Source organism: Salminus brasiliensis, chromosome 24, assembly GCF_030463535.1.
Source record: "Salminus brasiliensis chromosome 24, fSalBra1.hap2, whole genome shotgun sequence".
Lineage (NCBI taxonomy): Eukaryota > Metazoa > Chordata > Actinopteri > Characiformes > Bryconidae > Salminus > Salminus brasiliensis.
The window spans coordinates 3,783,629-3,801,047 of NC_132901.1; the positions used below are offsets into that span (position 1 = coordinate 3,783,629).

The window sequence follows — 17,419 nt, forward strand, 5'->3', positions numbered from 1 at the left end:
TAACACTAACCCCATTAGAAACCTCATTAACACACCTCAAACAGTAAAACTAACCCCATATGAAACCTCATTAACACATATCTCAAACAGTAACACTAACCCCATTATAAACCTCATTAACACACCTCAAACAGTAACACTAACCCCATTAGAAACCTCATTAACACACCTCAAACAGTAACACTAACCCCATATGGAACCTCATTAACACACACCTCAAACAGTAAAACTAACCCCATAAGAAACCTCATTAAAACACACCTCAGAAATTCCTACTACTCCCATTAGAAACCTCATTACCACACACCTCAAACAGTAACACTAACCCCATGAGAAACTTCATTGCCACACACCTCAAACAGTAACACTAACCCCATTAGAAACCTTTATAACACACCTCAAACAGTAACACTAAGCCCATTAGAAACCTCATTAACACACCTCAAACAGTAACACTAACCCCATTAGATACCGCATTAACACACACCTCAGAAATTCCTACTAATCCCATTAGAAACCTCATTAACACACACCTCAAACAGTAACACTAACCCCATTAGAAACCTCATTAACACACACCTCAAACAATAACACTAACCCCATTAGATACCGCATTAACACACACCTCAGAAATTCCTACTTATCCCATTAGAAACCTCATTAACACACACCTCAAACAGTAACACTAACCCCATTAGAAACCTCATTAACACACACCTCAAACATTAACACTAACTGCATTAAAAAAACCTTATTAACACACCTCAAACATTAACACTAACCCCATCAGAAACCTCATTAACACACCTCAAACATTAACACTAACTCCATTAAAAAACTTATTAACACACCTCAAGCATTAACACTAACCCCATCAGAAACCTCATTAGCACACCTCAAACAGTAACACTAACCCCATTAGAAACCTCATTAACACACACCGCAAACAGTAACACTAACCCCATTAGAAACCTCATTAACACACACCTCAAACATTAACACTAACTCCATTGAAAAAACCTTATTAACACACCTCAAACATTAACACTAACCCCAGTAGAAACCTCATTAACACCACAAACAGTAACACTAACCCCATTAGAAACCTCATTAACACACACCTCAAACAATAACACTAACCCCATTAGATACCGCATTAACACACCTCAGAAATTCCTACTAATCCCATTAGAAACCTCATTAACACACACCTCAAACAGTAACACTAACCCCATTAGAAACCTCATTAACACACACCTCAAACATTAACACTAACTCCATTAAAAAAACCTTATTAACACACCTCAAACATTAACACTAACCCCATCAGAAACCTCATTAACACACCTCAAACATTAACACTAACCCCATTAGAAACCTCATTAACACACCTCAAACAGTAACACTAACCCCATATGAAACCTCATTAACACATACCTCAAACAGTAACACTAACCCCATTAGAAACCTCATTAACACACCTTAAACAGTAAAACTAACCCCATTAGAAACCTCATTAACACACACCTCAAACAGTAACACTAACCCCATTAGAAACCTCATTAACACACACCTCAAACATTAACACTAACTCCATTAAAAAAACCTTATTAACACACCTCAAACATTAACACTAACCCCATCAGAAACCTCATTAACACACCTCAAACATTAACACTAACTCCATTAAAAAACTTATTAACACACCTCAAGCATTAACACTAACCCCATCAGAAACCTCATTAGCACACCTCAAACAGTAACACTAACCCCGTTAGAAACCTCATTAACACACACCTCAAACAGTAACACTAACCCCATTGGAAACCTCATTAACACACACCTCAAACAGTAACACTAACCCCATTAGAAACCATAATTAACACACACCGTTGAAATTCCTACTAATTCAATTAGAAACCTCATTAACACACACCTAAAACAGTAACACTTACACCATCAGAAACCTCATTAACACACCTCAAACATTAACACTAACCCCATCAGAAACCTCATTAACACACCTCAAACATTAACACTAACCCCATCAGAAGCCTCATTAACACACCTCAAACATTAACACTAACCCCATTAGAAACCTTATTAACACACCTCAAACAGTAACACTAACCCCAGTAGAAACTTCATTAGCACACACCTCAAACAGTAACACTAACCCCATCAGAAACCTCATTAACACACCTCAAACATTAACACTAACCGCATCAGAAACCTCATTACCACACACCGCAAACAGTAATACTAACCCCATTAGAAACCTCATTAATACACACATCAAGCAGTAGCACTAACACCATCAGAAACCTCATTAACACATACCTCAAACAGTAAAACTAACCCCATTAAAAACTGCATTAACATATACGTCAAACAGGAATACTAACCCCATTAGAAACCTCATTAACACACACCTTAAACAGTAACACTAATCCCGTTAGAAGCCTCATTAACACACCTCAAACAGTAACACTAACACCATCAGAAACCTCATTAACACATACCTCAAACAGTAAAACTAACCCCATTAAAAACTGCATTAACATATACGTCAAACAGGAATACTAACCCCATTAGAAACCTTATTAATACACACCACAAATAGTAACACTAACCCCAGTAGAAATCTGATTAACACACACTTCAAACATTAACACTAACCCTAGTAGAAATCTGATTAACAAACACCTCAAACAGTAACACTAATCCCATTAGATACCTCATTAACACACACCTCAAACATTAACACTAACCCCAGTAGAAACCTCATTTACACACACCTCAAACAGTAACACTAACCCCATTGGAAACCTTATTAACACACCTCAAACGGTAACACTAACCCCATTAGAAACCTCATTAACACACACCTCAAACATTAACACTAACCCCAGTAGAAACCTCATTTACACACACCTCAAACAGTAACACTAACCCCATTGGAAACCTTATTAACACACCTCAAACAGTAACACTAACCCCATTAGAAACCTCATTACCACACACGTCAAACAGTAACACTAACCCCATTAAAAACTGCATTAACATATACGTCAAACAGTAACACTAACCCCATTAGAAACCTCATTAACACACACCTCAAACAGTAACACTAACCCCATCAGAAACCTCATTAACAAACCTCCAACATTAACACTAACCCATGAGAAACATCATTAATACACACCTCAAACAGTAACACTAACCCCATCAGAAACCTCATTAACACATACCTCAAACAGTAACACTAACCACATCAGAAACCTCATTAACACACCTCAAACAGTAACACTAACCCCATCAGAAACCTCATTAACACATACCTCAAACAGTAACACTAACCACATCAGAAACCTCATTAACACACCTCAAACAGTAACACTAACCCTATCAGAAACCTCATTAACAAACCTCAAACATTAACACTAACCCATGAGAAACATCATTAACACACACCTCAAACAGTAACACTAACCCCATTAGAAACCTCATTAACACACACCTCAAACATTAACACTAACTCCATTAAAAAAACCTTATTAACACACCTCAAACATTAACACTAAACCCATCAGAAACCTCATTAACACACACCTCAAACAGTAACACTAACCCCATTAGAAACTTCATTAACACACACCGCAAACAGTAACAATAACCCCATTAGAAACTTCATTAACACACACCTCAAACATTAACACTCACCCCATTAGAAACCTCATTAACACACATCTTAAACAGTAACACTAATCCCATTAGAAACTTCATTAACACACACCTCAAACATTAACACTCACCCCATTAGAAACCTCATTAACACACACCTCAAACAGTAAAACTAACCCCATTAAAAACTGCATTAACATACACATCAAACAGGAATACTAACCCCATTAGAAACCTCATTGACACACACCACAAACAGTAACACTAACCCCAGTAGAAACCTCATCAACACACACCTCAAACAGTAACACTAACCCCATCAGAAACCTCATTAACACACACCTCAAACAGTAAGAATATCCCCATGAGAAACTTCATTAACACACACCTCAAACAGTAACACTAACCCCATTAGAAACCTTATTAACACACCTTAAACAGTAACACTAACCCCATTAGATACCTCATTAACACACACATCAAACATTAACACTCACCCCATAAGAAACCTCATTAACACACACCTCAAACAGTAACACTAACCCCATCAGAAACCTCATTAACACACACCTCAAACAGTAACACCCCATAAGAAACCTCATTAACACACACCTCAAACAGTAACACTAACCCCATAAGAAACCTCATTAACACACACCTCAAACAGTAACACTAACCCCATTAGTAACAACATTAACACACACCTCAAACAGTAAGACTAACCCCATTAGAAACCTTATTAACAAACCTTAAACAGTAACACTAACCCCATTAGAAACCTCATTAACACACACCTCAAACAGTAACACTAACCCCATTAGAAACCTCATTAACACACACCTCAGGAACTCAACAAATGTAAACCCATTACATCACATCTTCTCCACCTCATTAAACCCTTCTTATTTTACACCACCTTCATCATCTACTACCACACCACATCCTCCCTCACGAACAGGCCCAATTCCTCAGATTCAGACTCAACCCAGAACAGTCCTCCTTACCAACTATCCTACATCACTGGACCTCTTCACTGGTTCAGAAGCTCGCTCTTCCACACTCTTCCCTAGACTACAGCTGATCTCTGAGCTGAAACTATCCCTTTAATCAATGCTCTCGTCTGGACTACGGTGGACTGATGCTAGCGTAGCACTCTTCCTGTAAACCATGTGATCCACCAAGCCCATTTCAGTCCACTTCAGGAGGTTCGTTTTTGGACACAAACCTGGAAACATCTGCTCATCTCCAGACTTTTAATTCAGACAAGGCCTTGATTCAGCCCATCTGCTTCCAGCCATCCAGACAAGGCCTTGATTTGGGAAGCTCATACAGTATCTTCATCTAGATGAAGAAGCGTCTTTCAGAGAAGAGCACAGAAGGTGTATTAGCTTTGACCTTGACCTGAAACAGTGTCCATATCACTACACACTAATTCAGCCGCTCAGCCATACTGTCCCCGCCTCACTGAGAGACTACAGCATGTAGGAGTCAGCAGGAGCCCCGTCCAGTATGCTAGCAATACAGCAGTGTGTTGTGTGTATTCATGTTGGTAGATGTAGAGTGGTCTTCGTAGCCGTGTTCCTCAGCCGGGTCCATTACAACGCATAGTACCAGGAAGCTCCTACAGGAGGAACCTCAACGGTGGGGTGGTTAGCCTCTGAAGAACTGTAGCATTCAGATAACGGACTATATTGTAGATATTTTCAACAGCTGGACACGTCGGCCGACTGTATGATTCTGAACACAATATATTTATATATACATATACTGCCTGGCCACCACTAGATTTAACTTAGCAAATAGATAAGAGCTTCCCATTGGATAATTGTAGCCTTAAGAAAACCACTTGCTAGTGAGGCTAACCGGCAGAAACGGCTTTAGTTGCTAAGGACAGAGATTTATGGTACAGAGGTAGATCTACTTCACTACTGTACTAAAGTACTAAAATACTGTATCTGTATCTACTGGAGTATTATATACTTTTTTACTACATATTTTAGTGTTTACATTGTTTATGTGCTGCATCGTTACTCGTTACAATTATAACAAACCATTTCAAACCCACATCATCACCTCCAGAGCACTAGATGGCGCTCTCACCGGGTTTGATGAAGCCGCCTCAGCATTGTACAGAAAATCCATTGTTACATATAAAGTGATCTGGTCTTACTGGTTGAGTAGTACCATAGTACTTGTGTTGTGTGATGTGTCAATCAGGTGTAAATCTGATACACTTGACACCCCTAAGGCATGCTTTTGTTCACACTATAATTAACGCTATGATGGTGATGGTATCTGGAACTGCTGTTCCCTGTTCCTGCAGCTGGTGGCAGCAGAGGACACAATTAATCTGTGCAGTTACCATGCGATCGATCCAGGGTGAAGCCAAATCTCACATCTGCGGCCTGAATTCACCCCCTAATACCTGAGGACACATCTTATTTAGCCTGCTACGTTATTTAGCATTAGACTGTTAGCCAACGTTAGCCTGACATAAGCCAATGAATGTGGAAGACCCTTATTCATGGATGGGAGACCCGAGTTCCCTTCCTAGCTGAAGGCTACACCAATGAAACTGGGAAGTGAGCCTCCAAAATGTCTTCAAACCTGCTATGGTCAGGTCTTCTTGCTAACTTCCTGTTAGTGATCATGATGGACTACAGCTGGTAGCTTCTCAACGCCCACATTACCAGCCCTGAGTGGACTGACCAACACACAGTGCAACGGGAAAGTCCAGGGAGGTCAGTGCAGATCTGAGGAGGACGACTGTAGTAGACGTGTGCTGCTGAAGAGTGTCTCTACATGCACCAGCTGCATCTCCTACAGACAGCAGCTGAGACAGTACGCCACCTACTGGTCAACAGTAAGTATTACAGAGGGAGAAGATCTTACAGAGTGAAGCGATGATGTAAAGCTCTCTCTTACAATTTAAAAATAGGATCAAATTGATTGATTGATTGATGTTAATGAGCATTGTTACATCGTTCGTTTGATCTCCTGTTTTATTTTCTCAGCAAAGACAAATCATCTCATAAAAGCATCTTCCTGTTTTAACTGCAGGTGAACAGAGGACACGCGGACACTGGACGGAACTCGCCATGGCAACCGAGCAGCTCTCTCTATTGATGACATCACAATGGTGGAGCTCCCTGTCACAGCCTTCCGAGCTCGGAACTCCTTCACTTCTTCTCAGGACACTGAGGAAGAGACAAGCTGTCCGACTTGGTCCTGACGTTTGTCTTAGCGATTGACTTAGCAGCAGTCGTAGCGGTTCACTTAGCGACAGTCTTAGTGAACGTCTTACTGGTAGTCTTAGTGACAGTCTTAGTAATTGTCTTAGTGACAGTTATTAGTTATTAGTTATTAGTTATTGGCTTAGTCACAGCCTTAGCTATTAGCTTAGTCATAGTCTTAGAGACTACACTGGTGATTGTCCTAGCGACAATCTCACTGATTGGCTTAGCGACTTAGCGACTGGCGTAGTTTTTGGCTTAGTCACAGTCTTAGCTACTACCTTAATCATAGTCTTAGAGACTAACTTAGTGATTGTCTTAGAGACAGTCTTAGGGATTGTCCTAGCCACTGGCTTAGTGACAGTTTTAGCTGTTGGCTTAGCATTAGACTTAGCCACTGGATTAGCTTATAGTATTAGTGACTAGCTTAGCAATAGCGTTAGAGACAGTCTTAGCTATTGGCTTAGTCACATTCTTAGCTGTTGGCTTAGCGACAGTATTAGCAACTGGCTTAGCCACAGTGTTAGTTATTGTCTTAGCTGTAGGGAATTGCAGGTTCTTCATCCAGCAGTAGATGATGGAGCAGGAGTCTACAGCTACAGGTCATTCATACAGTTCTGCTGGAATCTGATCTTACAGATCCACACTTTGTTGCTTTGATTAGATTTTAGATTTAGGTCTCGGGATCCATGTTTACTCTCTGTGATGTGAACTGGAATAAGCTCTGTTAGGAGCTTCATTAAGAGCTAAGAGAATTGTAGGCACTACCTACTCCATTCTAGACGTCAGTCTGTACAGACTCCAACCCTTATGTCCTGTATTTAGATGTTGGGCGACGAAAGAGGAAAAGAAAGGAGGAGGGCAGCCAGAGGTTCTCACAGAGAACAACCGAGGTTGCCAGAAGTAAAAGCCCGGTAAGGAAGAGAAGGAAGGGAGAAGTTAGCCAGCCCAAGATAATGACCAGAAGACAGCGGAGCGACATCAAGCCAGGTTAGCTCATTGGCCAGACCACTGCACACAAGGAAGTGGTCCAGTATTTAGTGCAATAGCCTGTGCTGCTATTAGATAGACTCCTGAGAGATGATGGGGAGAGAGCTGATGTTCAGCTTCAACACTGTTTGTTTTCCACAGACACTTTTGCCTCTCTCTACGTCACTGGAGAGAAACTGGGAGAAGGAGGCTTCGGCGCCGTCTTCGAGGGAACCCGGGTTTCCGACGGCCTACAGGTTCTTAAATCACCCCTCCAGAACTTCATTATCTCATCTGTTCCCTTTTCAGTCCTCATAACATTCACACCTCGTCTCCTCTCTGTCTGCAGGTGGCCGTTAAATTCGTCACCAAGCGGGACGACGATGAATACGTCCAATGCGTAAGTGCACCTGGAAGCCAGGTTTTACTGTCCGATCACACATCACGCTCCCAGACTTCACTGCACTCACCTTTCCACCAACCTTGCCCTGCGTTTCTGTTCTTCCAGCCTGTTCAGCTCAGGACCGTGCCCATGGAGGTGGCTCTAATGAACAGGATGAGCCAGCCACCCACCAGCAATGTGGTGAAGCTCATCGAGTGGTTCGACGAGCCTGAGCGCTACATCCTGGTCCTGGAGCGCCCAGATCCTTGCCAGGACTTGCAGTCCTTGATCGACCAGTGGGGAGGTTCGGTCAGTGAAGAGATAGCCAGGGACATCATGCTCCAGACGGTGGAGGCAGCAAGAACATGCCAGAAGCGAGGTGTCCTGCACAGAGACATCAAACTGGAGAACTTCCTGATCAACACAGACACCTCAGAGATCAAGCTGATCGACTTCGGCTGTGGGGACTGGGTCAAGAAAGGCGGATACCGTGAATTTGCAGGTAAACTGGAGTCTAGGGACGAAATTTACACGTTACCTTAGAAACATGAGTCTGAGAGGACCCATGTGTCCCTCTCATGGCCACTTCACTGGAAAGTTAACGAGCTGGACGCTCTTCTTCTTTTATGTTCTCAGGCACCTTTCAGTACTGCCCCCCAGAGTTCTTTCTAAAGGGGAGGTACCACGCCAGTCCTGCGACAGTCTGGTCTCTAGGAGTCCTACTGTTCAGGCTGGTTAGTGGACACCTTCCCTTTACAGACGAGCAGGAAATCGTGGAGGGGCTTCTGAGCTTCAAGGACCACCTATCCAATGGTGAGATATCTGAGAGCCTCCTCGAGAGACTCTTAGAAGTTCAGGACGACGTGTTCTGCACGGTCGTCTTTCTGAAATGTACTTAAGTATCTCTCTCACATCCAATCCAATCCCGTCCCTCTGCACAGAATGCTGCAATCTGATTAGGAGGTGTCTGCAGCGCAACCCATCCCAGAGGCCCAAAGTGAAGCAGATCCTGAAGCACGACTGGTTCCAGTGCAGCGTTCCTACCGAGGATCAGGTTAGCCATGGAAAATGAGAATGACTGCTTAGAGAAAAAACAGTAGAAGCTAAAATATCTAGAGTTGTGATCGAGGAGGCGAAGGAAAGAAAAACTACTAGAAATGAAGAGGAAGATCTGAATTCTCAGCATTTCTGATCCTTAGACGTGCTTCCGTCTCCAATGCGTATCTCCTGGGTTGTGTTTCAGGTCCTGAGAACAGAGCAGCCTTCAGAGCAGAGGAGACAAACCGTCTGAAGTTGGCCCGTTTCATCAACAGGTAAAAATGGGTATAAGGAGCTCCAGCGTTGAGCTGTGGAGCTGTGGAGCTGTGCTTTATGGAATGATGGTGCTCCATCCAATAAGTCTGGGATGAGTTGGGGATGAGGTGAGTTGGTGATAATCCTGAGCTGACTAACGCTCTCGTCACTGAATGCAATCAAATTCTCACAGCAGTGCTCCTCCAAATTTTAGTAGAAAGGTGTCTTCCCTGGCAGAGAGAGAGTTACCCCAACAAAAGCAGGATCAACTCTTTTAAATGCCGTTAATTTTGGAAGAAGCAGTGAATGAACAGGTGTCCCAATACTTTTGTCAATATAGTGTAGAGTCCCTAAAGTCTTTACAGGAAGCCCCAGCAGTGTGTGTAGCTGGGAATGGGTACACTTGACGTGCTTTGTCTTGCTTAAGGAAATTCCCATGTAAGGCTGGGAACTGTTTACCCTCGTCTTAATGATGACGACTCCGTCTGATAAATGATGAGAGTGAACGGCGGATTCTGGAAGGTGGGAAAGTTCACCACTGGTTTAATCTGCTGCTGTCTTAGAGGCCTGACACCAGTGTTTGTGGAAATGGGGGTCAGCAGAGCTCCGAGAGGGGGGGCGGGACAGAGGGGCAGTTCACCCTTACAGTGAAGATGACCTCATTCCCTTTAAGCGCTAAGCGCTCCCCACTTCTCGTAGAGCTTAGAAGCCTTTTTTTGGACAGAAGCACCAAACAGTGTATGAACCAAAAGCCTGTGAAGCGGTTAGCCTTTAGCTCACTGCTGCGCTGAGTAGAAGCTGCTGCTGCTGCTGTGTTGATTGTGTGTGTTTCAGGATTCCTCCTTTCCTCCATCCTTGGTTGCCTGGTTCCTCCAGAACTCATCCCTAGGTCATGCCATCTGCCAACTCCCGCCCCTTCTAGCCTCGACTCTGCCCCATCACTTATTCCTCACTCCATGCCTTCACCTTCCCCTCTGGCCACACCTCGGACCGCTGCTTGAACCTTTGCACGTCTTCTGCCCTTAATCTGCGGACCCTCCTAGGCGTAGAGCTTGTTCCCCGAGCTCCGTCGCTCCCTCTCGCTGCAGTACCTCAGTTCCCTCGACCGTAGTCCATGCGCCCCTCCACTGTCAGTGCCTGGAGTAGAAGCCTCTGGACTGGCTCCTCCATTCTGCACGACTCCCCAGGTGCGTCGTCTTGCTGACCCGTCGCAGGATCGGCTGACCCTCCCTCGGCTTTCTCAGCTTTCCGTTATTCTGCTGTCTTCTAGCAGCCGGTCTCCACATTACGTCCGTCGTTAGTAAGAAGTACGTGTAGAAGTAAGGAAGGACTAAGAAGTACTTTTCCACAATCCGGCGCCAACCAGAGGAGGATGGGTTCCCCTACTGAGCCTGGGTTCCTCTCAAGGTTTCTTCCTGGCTTCTCAGGGAGTTTTTCCTTGCCACCGTTGCCCTCGGCTTGCTCCTTAGGGGTCTAGGCCCGGATTCTAGCCTTATTCACTAGCGACACAACAGGCTAAATTCAATGGAGTATTTAATCGGACGTCCATCTTACTTATCTGACCTCTATACTTTAACCCCCACCCCCCTTACAGCCCCCTCTCATATTATCAGAAGCTGATGGCATGGTCTGAACTAACAGACTTATCCTCTGACCAATCTGACCTCCTATAAATTCCAGCTCCGTCCTTCTCCCACCAAGCAGAAGCCACCTGAGCTCCAGCCCAGAGTTCTCAGAGTTCTCCCCCTTCCCTTACAGTCCCATATGATCAGAAGCTGATGGCCTGGTCTGAACGCCCCTGATCAAAATAAAGATTTTTAGAGCACTGCTCAGGTGAATGTGTTTATTATCACTGATGATTCACTCCATTTCAGAAAGCATTACTGTACATCATACTGACGCTAACAGCTAACAGCTAACAACGGTTCTACCTTCAGTGTTAGAACATGTGGAGGCATCTGGAGCCGAGCAGAGTCTTCAGAGCTGAAACGATGACCAGCTGTAGCCATAAGACACGTCTCTGGACAACTTGGCTATGATTAGTCAGATTCAGTGGTGGATTTATCTGTTTTACCTTCTGTTAAATGAGACATAAAATAATATGTCATATAAACAACTAAACAGAGCCTAAATGCTAACTCCAGCCACACAAGAGAAGGGAGAATGGCTGGGCAGAGGCTAAAAGCTAATGCTAGACGCAAAATAGCAATCAGTGCTACAGTTATTAGTGCTGAAGGACTGAGATGCTAATCTACTTTTAATAGCTTTGGTAAAGCTAACGCTAGGCTGACCGGCTACTGACTGTGCTGACTGGACACAGCGAGAACTTAGAAAGCAACACCATCCAGTAAGACTTAAGAATAGTTACAGCAAATACGTTTGTTCGGATTTGGATTTGCTACAGTTCTAAGCTACGCTACGCTAGGCTAGGTTGTGCTATGGTATGCGGCCAGTCAGTCATATACACTGAGTAATAACTGACGAGCTCCTTCAGGCAATAAACAGACGCTAACGGCTAACTGCTGCCTCTGAGGTAAAAAAACACTTCATGAGGTAAAAATGATCCATTTCTGAGTGAATATTGGTAATATGTATCAGTTCTAACTGAATATTGATTATTTTAAAGCTTTAACTAAATCACTTTCACATTACTGTGGTAAAACGTCTGGTTATGACTGAGGACTTTAGCTAGCTAACAAGCTAACTAGCTGTAATGGAACGTAATGGCATTACTTTTATGCTAATGACCTTTAGGTATTAGATAGCGTGGTTTTAATTAGCATGAGGGAATTGTAGCTACGTAGCTAAGTAACATTATGTTGTAATGAAATCCGACTTTAATGGTTTAAACGAAGTTTTCAAATCTGAATCTTTTCACATCGCCAAGCTTTTTCACAACAGCCGTCCCCATTATCAGCCACTTCCCCGAAGTCAGCATTTCCGCCCTAGATGCACAAGATTACTACGTTGTTGTCATCTATGATAAATATATCAAATATAACATGGATATTTGACGTAGTTTAGCATGTGATTGTGATTTTTGTCATGTTACATTCCCATTAGTTAGCTAACTAGCTACGTCTTTTTTCAGTCATTAGCACGGGGAGCTAGCTAACCATAAACACTCATTCACACCATAAAAGTTTTTCAGGACGGGTTTGTGAGCATAAATGTGGGTATTTATTTATACATATTTCATATTTTTATTTAATAGCTTTTTTGTTTTACTTCAGATATTTAAAAAAAAAATTATTCTATATTGGACAAGTTTCTTTAAGTCTCTTTTCACTATACTGTTTTCCCTAAAATGACCCTTGCTGACCATAAAGCAGGGCTGATTTACCGTATTTTACCTCAGTAATCAGATTTTTAAAAGGTTTAAAGATGACTGAAGTGCAGTTGATTCAGTATGAATTCAGGGTGCAAAAGTGACACTGAATCATCATCAGATTAGATAATTGATTCAGTGAATGATTCAATTAATTGATTCAATTAATTAATGTCGACAGTTTAGCATTGACTCAACATCTGTTTAATGACTGATTGCTATCGGAGTTGAACTTGGTGGAGGAAGTGGCTGATTGGAGAGGTAAGACTTGGCGGTAGTGCTAGATGACTAGTCTGACCTCACGTCTGACCTCACGTCTGATCTTCACTATTTTCTTTCCTCAAAATGACCTGTGCTGCATAAAGCAGGGTTGATTTACTATAATTTACCTCAGTAATCAGATTTTTAAAAGGTTTAAAGATGACTGAAGTGCTGTTGATTCAGTATGAATTCAGGGTGCAAAAGTGACACTGAATCATCATCAGATTAGATAATTGATTCAGTGAATGATTCAATTAATTGATTCAATGAATTAACGTCGACAGTTTAGCATTGACTCAACATCTGTTTAATGACTGATTGCTATCGGAGTAGAACTTGGTGGAGGAAGTGACTGATTGGAGAGGTAAGACTTGGCGGTAGTGCTAGATGACTAGTCTGACCTCACGTCTGACCTCACGTCTGGTCTCACGTCTGATCTTCACTATTTTCTTTCCTCAAAATGACCCGTGCTGCATAAAGCAGTGTTGATTTACTATAATTTACCAGTAATCATATTTTTAAAAGGTTTAAAGATGTCTGAGGTGGCGTCAATCTTCTGTTGATGTTTTGTCAAAATTTCAGGGTTGATTCAGTATGAATTTAGGGAGCAAAATTGACGATGAATAAACATAAGATTGGATTATTGATTCAATGAATGACGTTAACGGCGAAACTTTAACGTTGACTTAACATCTATTCAATGACTGATGAATGCCTCATTAACACACACCTCAAACAGTAATACTAACCCCATCAGAAACCTCATTAACACACACCTCAAACATTAACACTAACCCCATCAGAAACCTCATTAACACACACCTCAAACAGTAACACTAACCCCATCAGAAACCTCATTAACACACACCTCAAACAGTAACACTAACCCCATTAGAAACCTCATTAACACACACCTCAAACAGTAACACTAACCCCATTAGAAACCGCAAACAGTAACACTAAGCCCATCAGAAACTTCATTAACACACACCTCAAACAGTAACACTAACCCCATTAGAAACATTATTAACACACCTCAAACAGTAACACTAACATCAGAAGAAACCTCATTAACACACACCTCAAACAGTAAGACTAACCTCATTAGAAACCGCTAAGAGTAACACTAAGCCCATCAGAAACTTCATTAACACACACCTCAAACAATAACACTAACCCCATTAGAAACCTCATTAACACACCTCAAACAGTAACACTAACCCCATTAGATACCTCATTAACACACACCTCAAACATTAACACTAACCCCATTAGAAACTACATTAACATAAACCTCAAACTGTAACACTAACCCCATTATAAACCTCATTACGACACACCTCAAACAGTAACACTAACCCCATTAGAAACCTCATTAACACACACCTCAGAAATTCCTACTAACCCCATGAGAAACCTCATTAACACACACCTCAAACAGTAACACTTACCCCATTAGAAACCTTATTAACACACCTCAAACAGTAACACTAACACCAGAAGAAACCTCATTAACACACACCTCAAACAGTAAGACTAACCCCATCAGAAACCTTATTAACACACACCTCAAACAGTAAGACTAACCTCATTAGAAACCTCATTAACACACACCTCAAACAGTAACACTAACCCAATCAGAAACCTCATTAACACACACCTCAAACAATAACACTAACCCCATTATAAACCTCATTAACACACACCTCAAACAGTAACACTAACCCCATTATAAACCTCATTACGACACACCTCAAACAGTAACACGAACCCCAGTCGAAATCTGATTAACACACACCTCAAACATTAACACTAACCCCAGTAGAAACCTCATTAACACACACCTCAAACATTAACACTAACCCCAGTAGAAACCTCATTAACACACACCTGAGAAATTCCTACTAACCCCATTATATACCTCATTACCACGCACCGAAAACAGTAACACTAACCCTATTAGAAACCTTATTAACACACCTCAAACAGTAACACTAACACCAGAAGAAACCTCATTAACACACACCTCAAACAGTAAGACTAACCTCATTAGAAACCGCAAAGAGTAACACTAAGCCCATCAGAAACTTCATTAACACACACCTCAAACAATAACACTAACACCAGTAGAAACCTCATTACCACGCACCGCAAACAGTAATACTAACCCCATTAGAAACCTCATTAACACACCTCAAACAATAACACTAACCCCATTATAAACCTCATTGCCATGCACCTCAAACAGTAACAATAACCCCATTAGAAACCTCATTAACACACACCTCAAACAGTAAAACTAACCTCATTAAAAACTGCATTAACACACACCCCAAACAGTAACACTAACACCAGTAGAAACTTCATTAACACACACCTCAAACAGTAACACTAACCCAATCAGAAACCTCATTAACACACCTCAAACAGTAACACTAACCCCATTATAAACCTCATTAACACACCCCCCAAACAGTAACACTAACACCAGTAGAAACTTCATTAACACACACCTCAAACAGTAACACTAACCCCATCAGAAACCTCATTAACACACACCTCAAACAGTAAGAATATCCCCATGAGAAACTTCATTAACACACACCTCAAACAGTAACACTAACCCCATTAGAAACCTCATTAACACACACCTCAAACAGTAACACTAACCCCATTAGAAACCTCATTACCACGCACCGCAAACAGTAATACTAACCCCATGAGAAACTTCATTAACACACACCTCAAACGGTAAAACTAACCCCATTAGAAACCTCATTAACACACATCTTAAACAGTAACACTAATCCCATTAGAAACTTCATTAACACACACCTCAAACATTAACACCCCATTAGAAACCTCATTAACACACACCTCAAACAGTAAAACTAACCCCATTAGATACCTCATTAACACACACCTCAAACAGTAAGAATATCCCCATGAGAAACTTCATTAACACACACCTCAAACAGTAACACTAACCCCATTAGAAACCTTATTAACACACCTTAAACAGTAACACTAACCCCATTAGATACCTCATTAACACACACATCAAACATTAACACTCACCCCATTAGAAACCTCATTAACACACACCTCAAACTGTAAGACTAACCCCATAAGAAACCTCATTAACACACACCTCAAACAGTAACACTAACCCCATTAGAAACCTCATTAACACACCTGAAACATTAACACTAACCCATCAGAAACATCATTAACACACACCTCAAACAGTAACACTAACCCCATTAGAAACCGCAAACAGTAACACTAAGCCCATCAGAAACTTCATTAACACACACCTCAAACAGTAAGACTAACCCCATGAGAAACTTCATTAAAACACACCTCAAACAGTAACACTAACCCCATTAGAAACCTTATTAACACACACCTCAAACAGTAACACTAACATCAGAAAAAAACTCATTAACACACACCTCAAACAGTAAGACTAACCACATTAGAAACCGCAAAGAGTAACACTAAGCCCATCAGAAACTTCATTAACACACACCTCAAACAATAACACTAACCCCATTATAAACCTCATTACCACGCACCGCAAACAGTAATACTAACCCCATTAGAAACCTCATTAACACACCTCAAACAATAACACTAACCCCATTATCAACCTCATTACCATGCACCTCAAACAGTAACAATAACCCCATTAGAAACCTCATTAACACACACCCCAAACAGTAACACTAACACCAGTAGAAACTTCATGAACACACACCTCAAACAGTAACACTAACCCCATCAGAAACCCCATTAACACACATCTTAAACAGTAACACTAATCCCATGAGAAACTTCATTAACACACACCTTAAACAGTAAAACTAACCCCATTAAAAACTGCATTAACATACACATCAAACAGTAACAATAACCCCATTAGAAACCTCATTAACACACACCTCAAACAGTAACACTAACCCAATCAGAAACCTCATTAACACATGCCTCAAACAGTAACACTAACCCCATTAGAAACCTCATTAACACACACCTTAAACAGTAACACTAACCCCATTAGAAACCTCATTAACACACACCTCAAACAGTAACACTAACCCCATTAGAAACCTCATTAACACACACCTCAAACAGTAAGAATATCCCCATGAGAAACTTCATTAACACACACCTCAAACGGTAAAACTAACCCCATTAGAAACCTCATTAACACACATCTTAAACAGTAACACTAATCCCATTAGAAACTTCATTAACACACACCTC

At 41.6% G+C, this 17,419-nt stretch overlaps 1 protein-coding gene across 1 annotated transcript; it reads left to right on the top strand.

Annotated features, from left to right (window-relative positions):
• The first annotated feature begins 6,486 nt into the window (after positions 1-6,486).
• LOC140546329 (serine/threonine-protein kinase pim-1-like) lies at positions 6,487-9,559 on the top strand. Its single transcript, XM_072669517.1, has 8 exons — positions 6,487-6,547; positions 7,743-7,907; positions 8,049-8,143; positions 8,236-8,286; positions 8,395-8,770; positions 8,905-9,081; positions 9,210-9,322; positions 9,512-9,559. The coding sequence occupies exons 1-8, from the start codon at positions 6,487-6,489 to the stop codon at positions 9,557-9,559; spliced, it is 1,086 nt and encodes a 361-aa protein (XP_072525618.1).
• The last annotated feature ends 7,860 nt before the right edge of the window (positions 9,560-17,419 follow it).

Bases quoted from the DNA above. Each gene is read 5' to 3' on its own strand.
- LOC140546329 (XM_072669517.1), top strand. From the start codon at position 6,487: ATGCACCAGCTGCATCTCCTACAGACAGCAGCTGAGACAGTACGCCAC. The intron at 8,287-8,394 runs GTAAGTGCACCT...CTGTTCTTCCAG, and splicing joins ACGATGAATACGTCCAATGC to CCTGTTCAGCTCAGGACCGT. The intron at 8,771-8,904 runs GTAAACTGGAGT...TTATGTTCTCAG, and splicing joins CGGATACCGTGAATTTGCAG to GCACCTTTCAGTACTGCCCC.